Consider the following 15308-nt stretch of genomic DNA (forward strand, 5'->3'; position numbering starts at 1 on the left):
CTTGATCACATGCTTTTTTTCCGTCTCCAACTCCGTCTAAATTTGACTCTCCCTTCTCATCCCAAGACCCTTCAACCGTACGGCGGAGCTGCGATCTTCTATTGGGCAGCTAATGTAGGTTTTGACTCATACGCAGTCTTTGCTGTAGAGGTCAAGGTTTCTAGCTCGCCACTGGTTTCACACATGGATCGGAAGGAACCGCCATCTTTTCGGACAAGATCGTAGGGATGGCCGTACTCGATGACCTCACCCTTGTCCAGAACAAGGACCTTGTCATAGTCAATGATCGTTTGAAGACGATGCGCTATCGTGATGGTGGTGTTCTTGATCTGACGAATGGTTTCTTGGATCTTCGCATCGGTGGCGTAGTCGATGGACGCTGTGGCTTCGTCCATTAGTAGAACCTTGGGTGCTTTCAGTAGCGCTCGCGCCAAGCACAAAAGTTGTCGTTGACCTTGCGACAGGTTGGACCCGGATTCCGACACCAGCGAGTTGAGGTTCTTGAATGGGTTCTTGTTGTCGGCCTCCATAGCAGCCTGCGCCGCTACATCGTCGCGGTCCGCAGTACGACCATCAGGCATGACCACGACCGTGTCTTCCTGTGTCTCGCCACGATCCCAGTCGCGGTTCGCCAAAATGGACCCGGGATTTGTGGTAGCGGCTGAGTAACTGCCGTTGACATCTGCTGTCACAGCGTTTGTTGTCGGAACGGGAATCTGGACAGCGCGAGGTGGGGTGGTCGCTCCAGTGGGGGTGACAGAGCCGGAGGCGGGGCGTGATAGAGTAGAGATCAGGTTGACTTCGCGAAGGGCGGTGTAGATCTCTTCATCAGTGAAGATGGAGAAGGGGTCGAGATTGCTTCGGATAGTGCCTGTGAAGAGTGTCGGATCTGTGTAGTGTTAGCATCTGTTCCACCCTAATAGGATATAAAAATGTGCTTACCTTGCGGTACCATGACGACGTTCTCCCGCAGATCGTGCAGGCCAATCGTGCCAACATCAATGTCATCAATCAAGATTTTGCCCTTCTCAGCCTCCAGCGCCCGGAACAAGGCAAGTGCCATTGAACTCTTGCCGGCACCCGTTCGGCCTACGACACCGACCTTCTCACCTGGAAGGATCTTGAAGGTCAAGTCCTTCAGGACAAGGTCAAAGTCAGTCCTGTATCGCGTGCTGTAGTTGATGAACTCTACGGATCCCTTGCTCGGCCAGTTGGATGGTGGACGGTTCTCTGAAATGACAGACGGAGCTTCCTGGTCAACATCGAGGTACTCCTTGACACGCTCGACCGAGTTCATGTTCTGTTCATTAGCAGAGTAGAGACGAACGAACCACAAGACGTTCTCGGTGAAGGTAACGGCATAGGTAAGCGCGAGACCCGCTGCACCTGCATCAATGCGTCCAACGCTGAGCACAACGAAAGCTCCGGAGAAGAAGGCGACCATGGCCCCGACGACGTCCACTCGGAACGCAAGCCACCTGTTGGCTGCCCAGAGATAGATGAAGGGACGATGTTGAGTGTTAATCTTCGCCAAGTTCTCGCGGATGAAGCGGCGTTCGTCACCGTAGGCTCTGATAGTCGTCATGCCGGATAGTGTCTCACCAAACTGCTGATACAGCGGACTTCGATGTACGGATTCCAATCGCTTCAGGTCGCGGGACGAGTTGATGTAGAAGCGACCGATGAGGAAGTAGAGGATGGAGATGAAAAAGGCCGCGATTAGGAAACCAGGAGTAATGATGGAGATAAGAATGACGATCGTAATGATGGAAGCAAAGCAATGGACAACACCAATGGCGACTGGCGCTACCTCTTGATCGACTGACTCAATGTCCTTGGAGAACCTGTTCATGAGCTGACCGAGTGGTGTCTGATCGAAAAAGCGGAACTTGGCATGCGTAACCTTCTGAATGAGTCGTTCGTGTATGCGTTTGGATGCAGCGAGAGACCCTCCAAAGAGGAAGCCCTCTCGTAAGAAGGTGATGAACATGAAGATGAGCCCAAGAACGGCGTAAACGCTGAGGAAGTATGCAGAGTTGACGTCCGGGTTCGGGTCACTGAAGGTAGTTTGCATGGTGTTGTAGGCATACGACTGCTGCTCCGGTTGCGTAAAGAAGGGAATGTTCCAGCTGCAGGTGCCACTGTTCATGCATGTTCCCATGCCACTTATTGTCGGAGCATGCGTTACCGGAGATTGGTGATGGCTGCTCGCCACAGCATAGCCCTTTTCTGCGTACGCGTTCGCCCATGTGCGGATCCAGAGGTTGGTAGATACCGAAGAGATTTGCGCAGCTACAAAAGCAATGGTAGCACCAAGCCAGTAGTACCAGGGGCCCATAGCTCGAAGATACATGGTGATGATGCTCAGCTTGACGCCCCCCTCTGCCTTCTTCTCGTCCTGACTGTTGCTGGCTGGCTTCTTCTTCTTAGCGTCCGGCTTGCCGTTTGCGGTGCCATTGGCAGACCCGTTGGCGTGATTGGCATCGCCGTTTGCCTCTTCACCAGTCTCCGAGGGCTCTTGGGAAGGAGGCTTGGACGCTCCTCTTGAAGCGGGCCGTGATTTAGTAAGATCCTCGGTAAGCTTTCCTGAGTTGATGACCTCATCTGCTGTACCTTGTGCGACCACTCGGCCGTTTTCAAGTGCAACAGCAAATTCTGCGTGTGGCAAACAGAGGCTGACATTGTGTGTGACAAGGATGCAAGTTCGGTTAGCCATGAGTCGTCCGTGAAGTGCGTAATGGAAGATCCATTTGGCAGTGTGGGCATCGACAGCGCTCAGAACATCGTCAAGAAGGACGTGACGAGCCTTGCTGTACAACGCACGGGCCAATGAGATACGCTGTTTCTGGCCTCCAGAGAGCGTTACACCCTTCTCTCCCACTATCGTCTCGTCGCCAGCATCCAGAATCTCCAGATCTCGCTTCAGAGAGCAGGCTTCGATAACCTCGTCGTAGCGCTTCTGGTCGAAAGGACTTGCGAACACGATATTGTCCTTGACCGTACCGTTGACAAGCCAAGCTTGCTGAGCGCAGTAAGCTATACTATCAGTGAGTCCAGTGTCGGGGTCGGGAGTCAGGTCCTCGCGGCTTAGTCCACCAGGCAAGTAAACACTACCCTTGAGCTTTGTCATTTCACCAAGCAGGCCCATGAGCAATGAGGTCTTTCCAGAGCCAGTGGGTCCAACAACAACGTTGAGCTTGCCGACACGGAACGTCAGATTAAGGTCCATCAGCTTGAAGGCATCTGCCGAGGCCTGGTCTGCCATGTCTGTTCCGCCCCAACTGAATGTACCGTTCTCGAATCCAATAATGGCTTGGCCATCTTCGTCCTTCTTCTGGGTCACGAGTTGCGAGTACTTATCCGTCTCAGGCTCGGACAGATACTCCTCGATACGATCAACTGAAACCTTGGATTCTTGGACGTGGGCAACCATATCTGCGAGCTGGTCCAGCGGAATCCTCAGAATTTGGAAAAGCGAGAGGGCGGTGAATGCGACAGATGGAATGAGCGCCTTATGTTCAACGTTCGTGTACACGAGGAAGGACAAGAACGTGATTAAGACTGGTGAGCCCGACCATATCGTGGCTGCTACCGCCCACAGGATGTATCTCCGTCGCAGATGCTTGAGCTCAATGTACCGCTTTTCGTTGACCAGACCGATGAAGCGTTGCTCCCAAGCAAAGAATTTGATAATCCGAATGTTGGTGAGGACTTCGTTGGTCGTGTGGATACGGGCATCGGTGGCCGCGAGAATGAGTTTCTGGATCTTGGAGAATTGTCGCGCAACATACATGTTGATCGGGAGCAAGAAAACCATCATACCAATACCAGCAATCGAGCTGTAACCCAAGATGCGGTAGAGCAAGAAGACAGCCACGACAACTTGGACTGGGGTGTTGGCCCAGAGAAAGTGTAAGTAAGCGCAGATCTCGCTGACTTTGAAAGCGTCGACAGCCATCAGGTTGATGATGGCACCGGTGGTGACCTGAGCGTCGGATTCGAGTTTCGATGTTTCGTCTTCTTTCGAGGCTCCAGTTGCCTTCTTCTTCTTGCCAAAGGTGAAGATGCGCTTCAGTCCCTTGGGTTCTTCATCATTCTCCTGCTTCTTCTTCTCCTCACCCAAGGCTTTTTCGGTGGTAGCTGCTGCTCGTCTCTTGAGCGCTTTCGCGTAGATTTCTCCAATGATAACAGCGCGTAGGCGGATGCAGATTTTTCGACCGAGCCACAGCGCTTGGCCGTCAGCAAGTGCAGAGAGACTGCCAGAAACGAAGAGTAAGATGACGTAAAACCAGGCGGCGTTGGCGGGCGTCTGCTCGGGCTTCTCAACGTACTCCAGAATGACCTTGAGAAGTAGTGTCGGGGCGAAAGTGAGGAAACCAGAAATGGCAGCCCAGCCTGCTTGGATGAGTAGACCACGCTTGAAGTGCTTCAAAAGGTGGTAAGCTAAGCCGGATGTCTTCTTGACCTGACGGTAGTTCGCGATGACAGCTGCAGCCTTGTCCTTGGAGGGCAAGTTCCAGACATCGGTAAGCTCGTATGTCTTCTTATATCCTGTCCAGACGATTGGGTCGACCCAGCTGAAAGTGGCAAGCGAGAAAACACTGGCGATAGGTTCCCGGGCTGGCGCGATATCGCCTTCATACTCTAGCTCCACCGCCTTGTTGCCTTTCCTAGAGCACAAAGAAATAAGGAATAGTAGCGAGACGAGGACGAAATCGCCAATCATCAGCTTCCGGTGTAGGGGCGATCGCGGGTGGATGATGGCCGACCGGAATAAGAGGACGCTGAAGACCCATTGGAACCCGTAAATGAAGGCAGTGTGGTACCACAGCTTGGGGAACGAGAATCTGCTGGTGCTGGAGAATAGCAATCGCAGCGAAGCCAGGGTGGCGATGTAGGCCCAGACTGCAACATTGGCAATGGCCGCAAGCCTGCCGTGCCTGCCCCAGACATTGGTCACCAGCACAGCGACGTGGAGTGCCAGCTGGGCTAGTACCGCCACTTCCTCGAGTATGACGACCGTGAGCTCTCCGCGGGGTTTGTCTACGGCCATGGTGGAGACCGTGTTGACAGCGTGAAGCGCGAGATCTTCATTCCGGTCAAGGTCGTCTTCGGCATCTTCGTAGGGTTCGTCGCCATCGTAGCGAGGGCTGCGGAAGGACCAGACATTGGTGGGGTCTTCGAGGACACTGTAGGCGTGGTAGTATCGGGACGCGGTGGCGGCGAAATAGAGTTGGACCAGTAGATAAACGACGGATATTCCGCATACGATGAGAGGGAATAGTGTTTGAAGATAGCTGCGACGTGTTAGCTGAGTGGTCGTTCGTGGTGGCGCATCGCCTATCGGATGGCTGCAGTGGCATCTGAGACATCGCGTCGTGGCGCAAAGCAAAAAGAAGCACCTACTCTTGCTCGAAGCACCGCGAGAAGTCGTCTCTGCCCCAGAACGGGCCTCTACAGTGGGCGAACATGGTGTCTGCCGCAGTTGTACGAGACCTGTTGTGACCTGTGGTGGTGTTCAAACCTCCAGCACTCGCACTCGCTATTGACGGCTGTTGAGGCGCATTGGGACTAAAGGAAGGACCGGAGGGTGTATTCGCGCCTTCTGCTCGATTGCGCCGAAGTAAACAAACGGCAGCAGGGGGCCTCCAGCGATTGTGTCCAGGATAGGGTGGTTTGCGAGGAAGGGAACTGCTTCTTCGGTTTGCGCTTCCACTTGCCGCAAGAGCTTTTCCAGATCCGCACTGACGTTCACGCGCGCGTGCCCGAACTAACAAATGATGTAATTAGAGATTGCTGCCGATGTGCAACCGAGATGCTGGGATCAGATAAGATAGCTGCAGATCAGATAACCGGTCCAATGTGTGAACGGGTGCAACGAGCCACAGAGAGCGGTCGCAAACTACTCTATCGAACCGTCACCGTGGCTGCTGGTGTGGATATAGCAAGCAGTCTCACAGAGAGAGCTAGATCGTCACGACATATTGTTTGACAGGGTTTGTCTCCGCTTGACTCAAGGTGACATGGTTGTGCAGCAGATGCACCGATGCGCATGTGTCACAGAGCAGGCCATGCATCCGTCTCACGGCTTTTGTCGCGCTTTGCCGCTCTGCAGCTTCACACTACCGTACGCTCACATATTGACCGCCTCCATTAAGGTTCGCGGAGTCATAATCCGATGGGTTCGTGACAACAGCTCCAAGGGCGAAAGGGCCGTTCGAGGGCGCGCTGATACGTGCCGTACGCCACCCGCTTCCAGACTGGAGGTTTCGGTCGTGTCGTCGGTGCAACCCAGTATTGGGCACGTTGCTAACTGCGTCGCTCTTCGCGCCATGTCTTGCCTGATGCTTCTCTTCACTACCAGGCAGGCCGTGGTAGCTGGCGCATGCCAGATAGTCTCACGTTCGCCCTAGTGTAGAAGCCGATAAGCACCAAGGAATTACACCGAACGCGTAAAAGAGTCGAGAAGAGTCATAACGAGTCGTAAAGAGCCATAATGGACCTTCCTATACCGACGACAGCTCTATCGCGGGCTGCCGGACATGGCAAAGTCCAGATGTCCGGGGTACTGTGATGGCTGCAAGCTACTTCCGCGGCTAAGGGTAAGTGGGACCAGGCGTTAGCTTCCCCACAGCTTACCAATTCTGCTGCCGTGCACACCACCTGTAACGTTGCTGACATTGCCAATAGGCCCGTCGTTAGGCGCAGCCTCAAAGTCGGTGAGAGACTCGCACACACATGCCTCCCCAAGTTACCTGCTGGCGCCATCTGCGCAGGTGCCGGTTCCCCTGGCGCGCCCAACGCCTTGGCCAGAGAACACAGCGTTGAACGCCGCGCAACGCTCGAGTCCTGCGACATGTGAAAACGGCCTGATTCCGCAATCTTCGCTCTGGTTATACCGGGGACGTCCTTGAAGCGTCTGCAATTGAAGCGCAAAGCTTTGGGCCGCCACTGTGACACAGGTGTCTGTCTACTGCCTACAATCGCACAATGTAACAAGTTCGCATGCGCGACAAATTAATCTGGGTTAGAACCACAAACCGTGTTGAGCGATCAGTTTAGAAGTCATGTTGATGGCGACATGGACAAATTCCTACCCAAGAGATGGCAATCCTGAAACGTCGAACGGGAAGGTACGATGAGGCGCGTGGTATCGCGGCATGACCTAGGTAATCAACTTCTATCGGGACAGCAGCCAAAAATTTCACGCCCATCGACGTAGTTGATATTTCGAGCGACGCAGACACTCAGGACTGTGTTTTCAACTTACGTTCAGCCTCTCTCAATTGCTGCGTAGCCTGGTTCCAGCAGCCCGTTGGGCGGCAGTCACACAACACAACGCGCCCACGTACTGTTTCTTCAAAACTCTATAACCCCAACAAACGATTTATTCTCGCTCATACTTTCAACAGTGCGTGTATAATGCCATTGATCGGGGCTGGAGACCCACGTGTTCTGTATTTCTGCTCATAGTGACACTACAACAGGCGCCTTCGAGCTTCTAGACACCGGTCAATCGAAGCCCGCAGTACGTCTTCTATCGAGAAACACGTGAAATCGCTTCGATGTATTCAATGCATGGATTTCAACTCGCCAGGCTGCTGTCACTGGACGCCACACGTTACCCCTCAAGCCTTTGCCAACCTGTCAGAAAGCTTACAACTCCACAACTCCGTCTCAGATGCGAGTTGGCTGCTGAAATGCAAGCTGTACATAAAAGGGCGCGCATACGCCTACTTGGGTCCCGACGCTGACATGCTTCATGGTCACTCTTTCCTGGAAAGGGCATTGAGTTACATGATTTGGAGGCTTTGCTGCGCTGACACCGGGCTTGAGTGTTGGGACTTTATCTCCTTGCGAACGCTCTTGTGTACTTTAACACGGGATGCTGCATTTGTTCCACCGCGACGGGAGTCTACGTCGTCTACAAACGGCACCTTTAAGCGATCATACAGGCAGTACACCGTAGTATATAATCACACATAATTCTCAATGATGCTGTTGTTCAGAAAGGAGCATTCTCACCATCGAACATGCATCCCATACGCTCAACAGCAGTGCTTCTAGCATCCCTCCTCACATCCGCCATCTCAACAACCCCCAAACACCACCCCTCCTCCTTCCATCCCAGCGCCATCATAACCCGAGACGTCGCCATCATCGGCGGCGGCTCCTCCGGCACGCACGCCGCAATCACCCTCAAAGACGCCAACAAAAGCGTCCTCGTCGTCGAAATCAAGAACCGGCTAGGCGGCCACACAGAAACCTACACAGACCCCACAACCGGTCTCGCTCAAGACTACGGCGTACAAGTCTACCATAATGAAAGTACTGTCCTCGACTACTTCGCCCGCTTCGACATACCCCTCGGAAACCCACAATACGCTGCCAACTCCGCAAACTATGACTTCAGCACCGGTCTCGCCGTCAACGTCAACGCGCCGAGTGTTGAAGATGTCGGTGCTGGACTCCAGAAGTACGCCGCGTTCCTGGCCCAATACCCCAAGCTGGAAAGCGGCATGTTCCTCCCGGACCCCGTCCCAGAAGACCTAACCATACCGTTCGGCGACCTCGTTGCCCAGCTCGGTCTCGAAGCTCTAATACAGATGATGTTCAGTACGAACCAGGGTATTGGGGATATACTCAGTGTACCCGTAGTGGAAAATGCGCGTGTCAACGGGTTGGGTTTGGTGCAGCAACTCGCTTCCGGTAGTCTTGTTACCACAGCTCGCCGCAACAACAGCGAGTTGTACGGGAAAGCGCAGGCTGAGCTCCTCGATGCAGATAGCTTGTTGCTGTCTTCTGAAGTCGTGCGTTCGGTACGGAGGGAGAGTGTTGTGGAACTCGTTGTTAAGACACCCGATGGCGTCAAGTTGGTACGCGCGAAGAAACTCCTTGTCACCATTCCGCCGCGTGTGGATCTGCTTGCGCGTTTCGATTTGCGGAGGCAGGAACGCGAGGTCTTTGGGAAACTTATCGATGTTGGGTATTATGCTGCTCTGGTCAAAAATACGGGTACACCTGACGACTTGGTCATTTACAATCGCGCGCCGGATACCCCGTACAACCTCGCTGCCCTGCCGGGTGTCTATACCATGGGGCCAACCGCTATTCCTGGTGTCAAAGCGATTTATTATGGTTCTCAACGGTCGAATGCGACATACCCACTTTCTGATGACTTTGTCAAAGGGGAGATGATCGCGGGTATCAAGAGACTGCAAACAGCAAATGCCGACAAGTTCGAAGCAACAGAGCCAGAGTTCGTGGTGTTTACATCACATGCGCCGTTCTACATGCAAGCTAGTCTTGAAGACATACAGGCTGGCATTTATGACGAGATGAACGCGCTACAGGGGGTGAGGAGCACGTATTGGAGCGGCGCGACGTTCCGAGCGCAGGATAGCAGCGCGCTTTGGAAGTTCAATAAGGAGATTGTGCTTCCTATGTTAATGGAGGGACTCTGAATATGGGGAGCGGATAGAAGTGATAGCATCTGAAACATCAATTTCTTCTCTGGATATATACAATGCTTGGTATGGAAAACGCGTCTACTGTCGAGCCTTGGCGACGGGTGTCCAGGGAGAGTACTTGGGCTTGACACTATCGTCTGTTAGTACCTGACCTGCCCATGTCGCAGTCTGGAACGTACGTGTTGTAAGGCTTGTATCCCGAGCGGGTCCATGTGAGAGTCGGCCTGTGCTCCTTTGGCTCCCAGACGCGGACCTGGCGCTGCAGAAGCGGGTCTGCCGCTGGTGACTTGTCGACCATGTATGACATCCAGGCGTGCCTGTGTAGAAAGTCAGATGTATGTTCTTCCCAAAGTCGTATTTCGCGAATTTTGGTGCGGTAGCGTACCATCCGGGTTCGATCTGAGAGCTGTCACAGCGTTAGCTTTGCTCCATGTCTCCACATTGTTGCAACATACGGATCGAACTCATGGTCCTTGTAGTCGACCCAGCGGGTTCGGACTATGCCAGTCAGATATGCCTTCATCTTTGAGATCCGCGAATCTTACGAGGAAGCTCCTCCTCCAAGTTCTCAAAGTACTTGTTGCCGTACTTGTCCTGGCCGATCAAGGTTCCGGCTTTGGTGTCACCTGTTCCCCATTAGCCCCTCCCTTAACATGGCGAGTTATTTGTGTCCAAGCGTACCGATGTTCTAAGCGTGCGGGCGACTCGATCAGTCTATCTGCGATGCAAGGTGAGGGCGCGGGGATGCGAGCGTACCGCCATTTGGTGGCCATATTCCTGCGGACGTGTTAGCATTGCCATGTCAATTACTGCAGGTATTGAAGCTTACCTTAAGTCCAACTCGGCGCAGGTTGCGCAGCGTTCTCATGAGCGTCGACATGGCGGCGTTTGGTCAATTCAGCGTTCGTGATGCTGGTCGGATGTCGCTGCTTCGCGATTGACGATGCCAAGCACCGCTCTCACGCCTTTCCCAAGGCATACTAGTGCGAGCATGATCCTTGTCGCCCAACCCCAAAGTGCATCAAAACTTCAGGAGTCGAAGCACATACCAGCATCCGGCGTCATAGCGAGTGGCCAACATGATAATAAGAAGCTTATTACGCGCCCAAGCACCGAAGATCGCGGGGAGGAGAACTTTCCGCATCCCAACTCGGACATTCAGGACAACGCGAAGATATTCGACTTCGAGTGCTGAGATGGCTTCACCTGTGCCTCAGAGTCAGGCGTCTATGCTTGCCACGATAACAACGGATCTGGATAAGATTGCGCCGCGATTTGAGATTCAGCCAGATCAGATTGAGATTCTTCAGACGCCTGCTGAGTTCTATCAAACATTGAAGGTAGGTCGGTCTTTGTTGTTGTCATTTCCCACTCACTCTTCTGTTCTGTTTCTCTATTGGAACGTTCAACGCATATAAGACAAGCTTCGTCTCATGTTTCAATCAGCGTGCTTCTTTACTATCTGTCATTCTGCCAATGGGCACACTACTCTCCCATGCCTATTTCCTTCTGCCCTTGTACCGTGTTTGCGAACTTCATGGCAACATTCCATCCCCAAATGAATGACTAGAGGGACGGAGGTGCTGTGAGCAAGCTTACTCGTGGTTATGGAACTTCGTACTAACGGAGTCAGGACAAAATATCCAAAGCTCAATACCGGGTCTATCTGTCGACACTGTACATCGGCAAGACCGAACATGAACTCATCTCAACTATCCGAGATGCTCTTCAACGTAACCCCAATCTCAAGGTCTCTTTCCTCACCGACGCTCTTCGCGGAACCAGAGAAACACCAAACCCTTCAACTGCCTCTCTCATGACACCTCTCATCTCCGAGTTCGGTCCAGACCGCGTAGAAGTACGCATGTACCATACGCCCAATCTAACCGGCCTACGAAAGAAGTACATCCCAAAGCGCATCAACGAAGGTTGGGGTCTGCAGCACATGAAGCTGTACGGTGTCGACGATGAAATCATCATGTCCGGAGCAAACCTGAGTGAAGATTACTTCACGAATCGACAGGATCGGTATCACTTATTCAAGTCAAAAGACTTGACGGACTACTTCAAGAGGATACACGACGGTGTCGCGAAGTTAAGCTTCGACATACAGCCAAGCACCCAAGAAGGAAGCGGAGGCTACACCATGACCTGGCCAACAACCAACGCCGCGCCCTCACCACTAGACTCGCCCTCGAACTACAAATCCGCCGCGGAGAAGCACCTCGCCCACCTCCTCCTACCATCCAACTCCCCAACGACCACATCCCCCTCCACCTCCACCTCCACAACAACAATCTACCCCATCCTCTCCCTCGTCCCCCTCCTCCCCTCCTCAACCGAACTCCCCGCTCTAACAAAAATCCTAACCCACCTCACCACACCCCCACTACAAAACTCGTCCTGGACCTTCACAGCCGGCTACTTCAACATGACGCCCTCCTTCCGGCGCCTCCTCCTCTCCACGCGCCCCGCCTCCGGCACAGTGCTAACCGCCCACCCCCACGCCAACGGCTTCTACGGCTCCAAAGGCGTAAGCGGCCTCCTCCCAGCCGCATACACGCACCTCGCGAAATCCTTCTTGCGCAAAGTAAAACACGAAGGCCTCAGCGAGAGCATCGTGCTCAAAGAGTGGAAGAAGGGTATGGTGGGCCAGGAAGGCGGGTGGACGTATCATGCCAAGGGGCTGTGGGTTACGTTTCCTTCTGCCAATGGGGGAGGGGAGAAGGAAGATCCCAGCTTAACGGTTATTGGGAGTAGTAATTATACGAAGAGGGCGTATGAGTTGGATCTTGAGGCTAATGTTGTTATTGCGACGGAGGATGCCGGGTTGAGGAAGAGGTTGGGCGAGGAGGTTAGGTGGTTGGGGGAACATGCGAGGGAGGTGGGTGAGAAGGAGTTTGAGAGGCCGGAGAGGAAGGTTGGGATGGATGTTAGGATGGCGATGTGGGCTGTTAGGGTGTTGGGTGGTGCTTTGTGAGGAGGGTTGCGGAATGTGTGTATATCACTATGTAACAGGAACTGCGATGTTTTGTGCAGAGCACGGGCAGAGGATGTAGCACTTGGGTGGTTGAACATTTTACTTTATTAGCATTAGGAGGAGCTATGAAAGAAGTGTGATGGGTATATATGCAGAAGTCAAGAAGGAGACAAATCGACATCCAGCTTGCGCTGCCAAATTCTTTGCATCTTGTGCCACGACTCCGAAATATCAGTCCAACGAGATCACTTCTTATATGTGACCCCTCTAGCTCACTCAGGTGTAGACCAGCAGTTCCGGGTTGCTCGCCAGACCACCAGTCCCCGATCGCCGACGACGCGGCTAATGGTATTCCAGATGCCGTCGTCGGCAAAGTCCATATCATCAAGGTTCAGATGCTGTCGATAGCTCCAGACTTCCTCTAATGAGACGTCTTTTGAGTTGTTTGGGCTTTGATATGGTATCAAAGCATATGCTGATCGTGGCGCTACCACGTACACAGAGCCACGGTCGGCTTTTGGTGGCTTTCGTGTCCGACAAGGCGGTAGTGCTTCCTTGACCTTTTCGATCATCTGTTCGGCTGGACAGCCCATCAGATCGACGGTCTTCAGCTCCTCGTTCTTGCCGTTCAGTAGCCACGTTGGCGGGCTGTACGTCTTCCACCAGAACGCATTGGAAACTGTCTCGTTCGTCTTGGCAATGTTCATCTGAACTGGTACGATGCCACCCTGGTGGTATACGCCCATCAGGATACCCAGGGCAACGTTGAAAACTACCCAAGTAACGATCCAGCTCTTTCGAATGCGCGGAGTCGGTAGACGTATCGAGGAGAGTATTAATGGTACGGCGGGAAGTAAGAATCGAGCTTCTTGGTGTGGGAAGATGCTGAGAAGTGCGACGCCAGATATGGCTGATATGAGAATCATAGAGATATGCGCCCTGCGCAGAAAGAACAGAAGTGGTGCCGCCGGACCGAGGAGTTGAGGGAGATTGACGAGGAAATGTTGGTATCGTGGGTGTATGCCATGCTGGGCAAGGTTCGCGGAATCCGAGTTGTAACGGAAATTATTGAAAGGTGTGATGACGGCGCTGCCGATGAGTTTGGAGAAGGTGAATTCGCCGGGGGTATAAAACGCCGTGTCTACGCAGATAGCAAAGAAAGCTGTGAGAAGAGCGAACGTTGCAAGGAAGACCAAAGAGAACGGTCTGTGGCTGTTAGTGAAGGTCTAGAAGACGAGAGAGGCTGACTTACTTGCGCTTGAAGTGGGGTAGTAAAGTCGTCGCAGGAAGAAGCAGGAATGCTGGAAAGGTGATGCGATTAAAGATGCCTACGACGACCATGAAGCCGAGGATGGACGAGGCCAGGATGCCAGAGCGCTTCTGCACCTTGCGTTAGCCGCATATCCTAGATCGGCGAGCGGACCGAAACAACTCACCTTATCGTCCGTTATCCTCTGGATCAAGACCAGGCTCCAGAGCACCAGCAGCGTCTCGATGCTGTTGGAGAAGGTATGCGTCTGGAACGTCCAGGTCACATACGACGATGCGACGAGCATTACGGCAACGCGACGCGCGCGGGGCGAAGCGACCAGCTCGTGGATAGCCCAGTCCTCCATCACGACACTCAGCGTCAACATGAGTACGCGCAGCGCCCAGTATACGACCGACGGCGAGACGTCATATCCGAAGCCCTCCCATAGCCAGCGCAAGATGTACATGGGCCAGCCGTATGCGAGCCATAGTGGGAAGGTGCTGCGGATGGGGTTCTCGGAGGTGAACTCCCAGGTTTCGTGGACGGGGTAGGAGAAGACACGCCCTGGATACAAGTCAGTCGTGGCCACGGGCGCATACTCAGACAGTGTCGCGACATACCGGCAATGACCTCGGGGCCCTGGAAGTTCTCGTCCGGGTGCAGATAGCTCGGCGATAGTGCAAAGTAGATGCGCACCAGGATCAGCAGGAAATAGACACGCCGCCACATGATGTCGAAAGTCGAGATGTGCCGTTTGGGGGTTTGGCGGGGTTGAGCAGGCGCATATCTGTCCGCTGTGGTGTTTGTTTTCGCAAAGTGAGGCCAACAAATGTTTAGTGGCCTACGTCAATCAATCACCAGTTGCACGCGGATAGGGGGGCCGGTTGCAAGAGCGAATGGTCAGTTATGCTTTGCGACTCGTGCACTGTGATGATCTGCGAACTACATGGCGAGCAGAAGCATGGCTGATATACCGGCCGACTATCATGCGGCCTGATCAGATGCGATGTGGCAGCAACCGATGGTGCGTCGGACTTGTCCACGGCTGTCTAGGCTGCCTTTGCATGCGGATCCGTTGCAGGCAGAAAGGTCACGTGGCGCAACATCAGTGGATCAGGTACCCAAGTACCCCTTCAAGGATACGTGTAGATGGGGTTGAAGTTCATGCGGCAGATCTGATGTTGCGATTCTGGTGTGAGCAATACTGAAACGTATCAAGTAGCCTTTTGAGTCACCGCGCATTTGGCCCGCTGGCGACTCTGGCTGATCCTTGCACCCTTACCTACCCAGACAGATGTCGCCGGGGACTCAACGTACATCTCTTCTAAGGACAGGTATCTGGAACGGGTCGTGCTGGCCCCAGGCATCATCCTCCGTGAGTCGAATCCACGCCGTATTCTGGTAACTTCTGCCGGCTGTGTGCGGCGTGGAGTCATCCTCCGTGCCATTCGCGGGGGTTCGCCCAAAGTTCAAGTGAGCGCAAACACGGCACAAGCTGCTGGCCCACAAACGAGGAAACAGCAATTCACAATGTCTTTCTTGAATCAGCAAGCAGCAAAGTGAAGCCGTGTAACAAAGCTGGTTCAAAGCACATACAACCTGCGTT

At 53.5% G+C, this 15308-nt stretch overlaps 5 protein-coding genes across 5 annotated transcripts; 2 read left to right on the forward strand and 3 right to left on the reverse strand.

Moving 5' to 3' along the window:
• Window positions 1-98: 98 nt before the first annotated feature.
• J4E87_005307 (uncharacterized protein) lies at window positions 99-5471 on the reverse strand (the record flags this gene model as incomplete). The annotated part of the gene is made up of 3 exons (XM_049376920.1): window positions 99-889; window positions 943-5297; window positions 5407-5471. The coding sequence occupies 3 exons, from the start codon at window positions 5469-5471 to the stop codon at window positions 99-101; spliced, it is 5211 nt and encodes a 1736-aa protein (XP_049233145.1).
• A 2562-nt stretch (window positions 5472-8033) lies between these two features.
• On the forward strand, window positions 8034-9464 carry J4E87_005308 (uncharacterized protein; the record flags this gene model as incomplete). The annotated part of the gene is made up of 1 exon (XM_049376921.1): window positions 8034-9464. The coding sequence occupies one exon, from the start codon at window positions 8034-8036 to the stop codon at window positions 9462-9464; it is 1431 nt and encodes a 476-aa protein (XP_049233146.1).
• An 84-nt stretch (window positions 9465-9548) lies between these two features.
• On the reverse strand, window positions 9549-10350 carry J4E87_005309 (uncharacterized protein; the record flags this gene model as incomplete). The annotated part of the gene is made up of 6 exons (XM_049376922.1): window positions 9549-9600; window positions 9650-9787; window positions 9926-9968; window positions 10016-10064; window positions 10227-10247; window positions 10300-10350. 6 exons carry the CDS (start codon window positions 10348-10350, stop codon window positions 9549-9551), a joined length of 354 nt encoding a protein of 117 aa, XP_049233147.1.
• Window positions 10351-10666: 316 nt separating this feature from the next.
• J4E87_005310 (uncharacterized protein) lies at window positions 10667-12450 on the forward strand (the record flags this gene model as incomplete). The annotated part of the gene is made up of 2 exons (XM_049376923.1): window positions 10667-10810; window positions 11104-12450. The coding sequence occupies 2 exons, from the start codon at window positions 10667-10669 to the stop codon at window positions 12448-12450; spliced, it is 1491 nt and encodes a 496-aa protein (XP_049233148.1).
• A 272-nt stretch (window positions 12451-12722) lies between these two features.
• Window positions 12723-14431, reverse strand: J4E87_005311 (uncharacterized protein; the record flags this gene model as incomplete). Its single annotated transcript, XM_049376924.1, has 4 exons — window positions 12723-13656; window positions 13703-13830; window positions 13887-14266; window positions 14323-14431. 4 exons carry the CDS (start codon window positions 14429-14431, stop codon window positions 12723-12725), a joined length of 1551 nt encoding a protein of 516 aa, XP_049233149.1.
• Between the last annotated feature and the right edge of the window lie 877 nt (window positions 14432-15308).

This window comes from Alternaria ethzedia (assembly GCF_023757985.1).
Source record: "Alternaria ethzedia strain BMP 0044 chromosome Unknown scaffold_11, whole genome shotgun sequence".
NCBI classification, from domain to species: Eukaryota; Fungi; Ascomycota; class Dothideomycetes; order Pleosporales; family Pleosporaceae; genus Alternaria; species Alternaria ethzedia.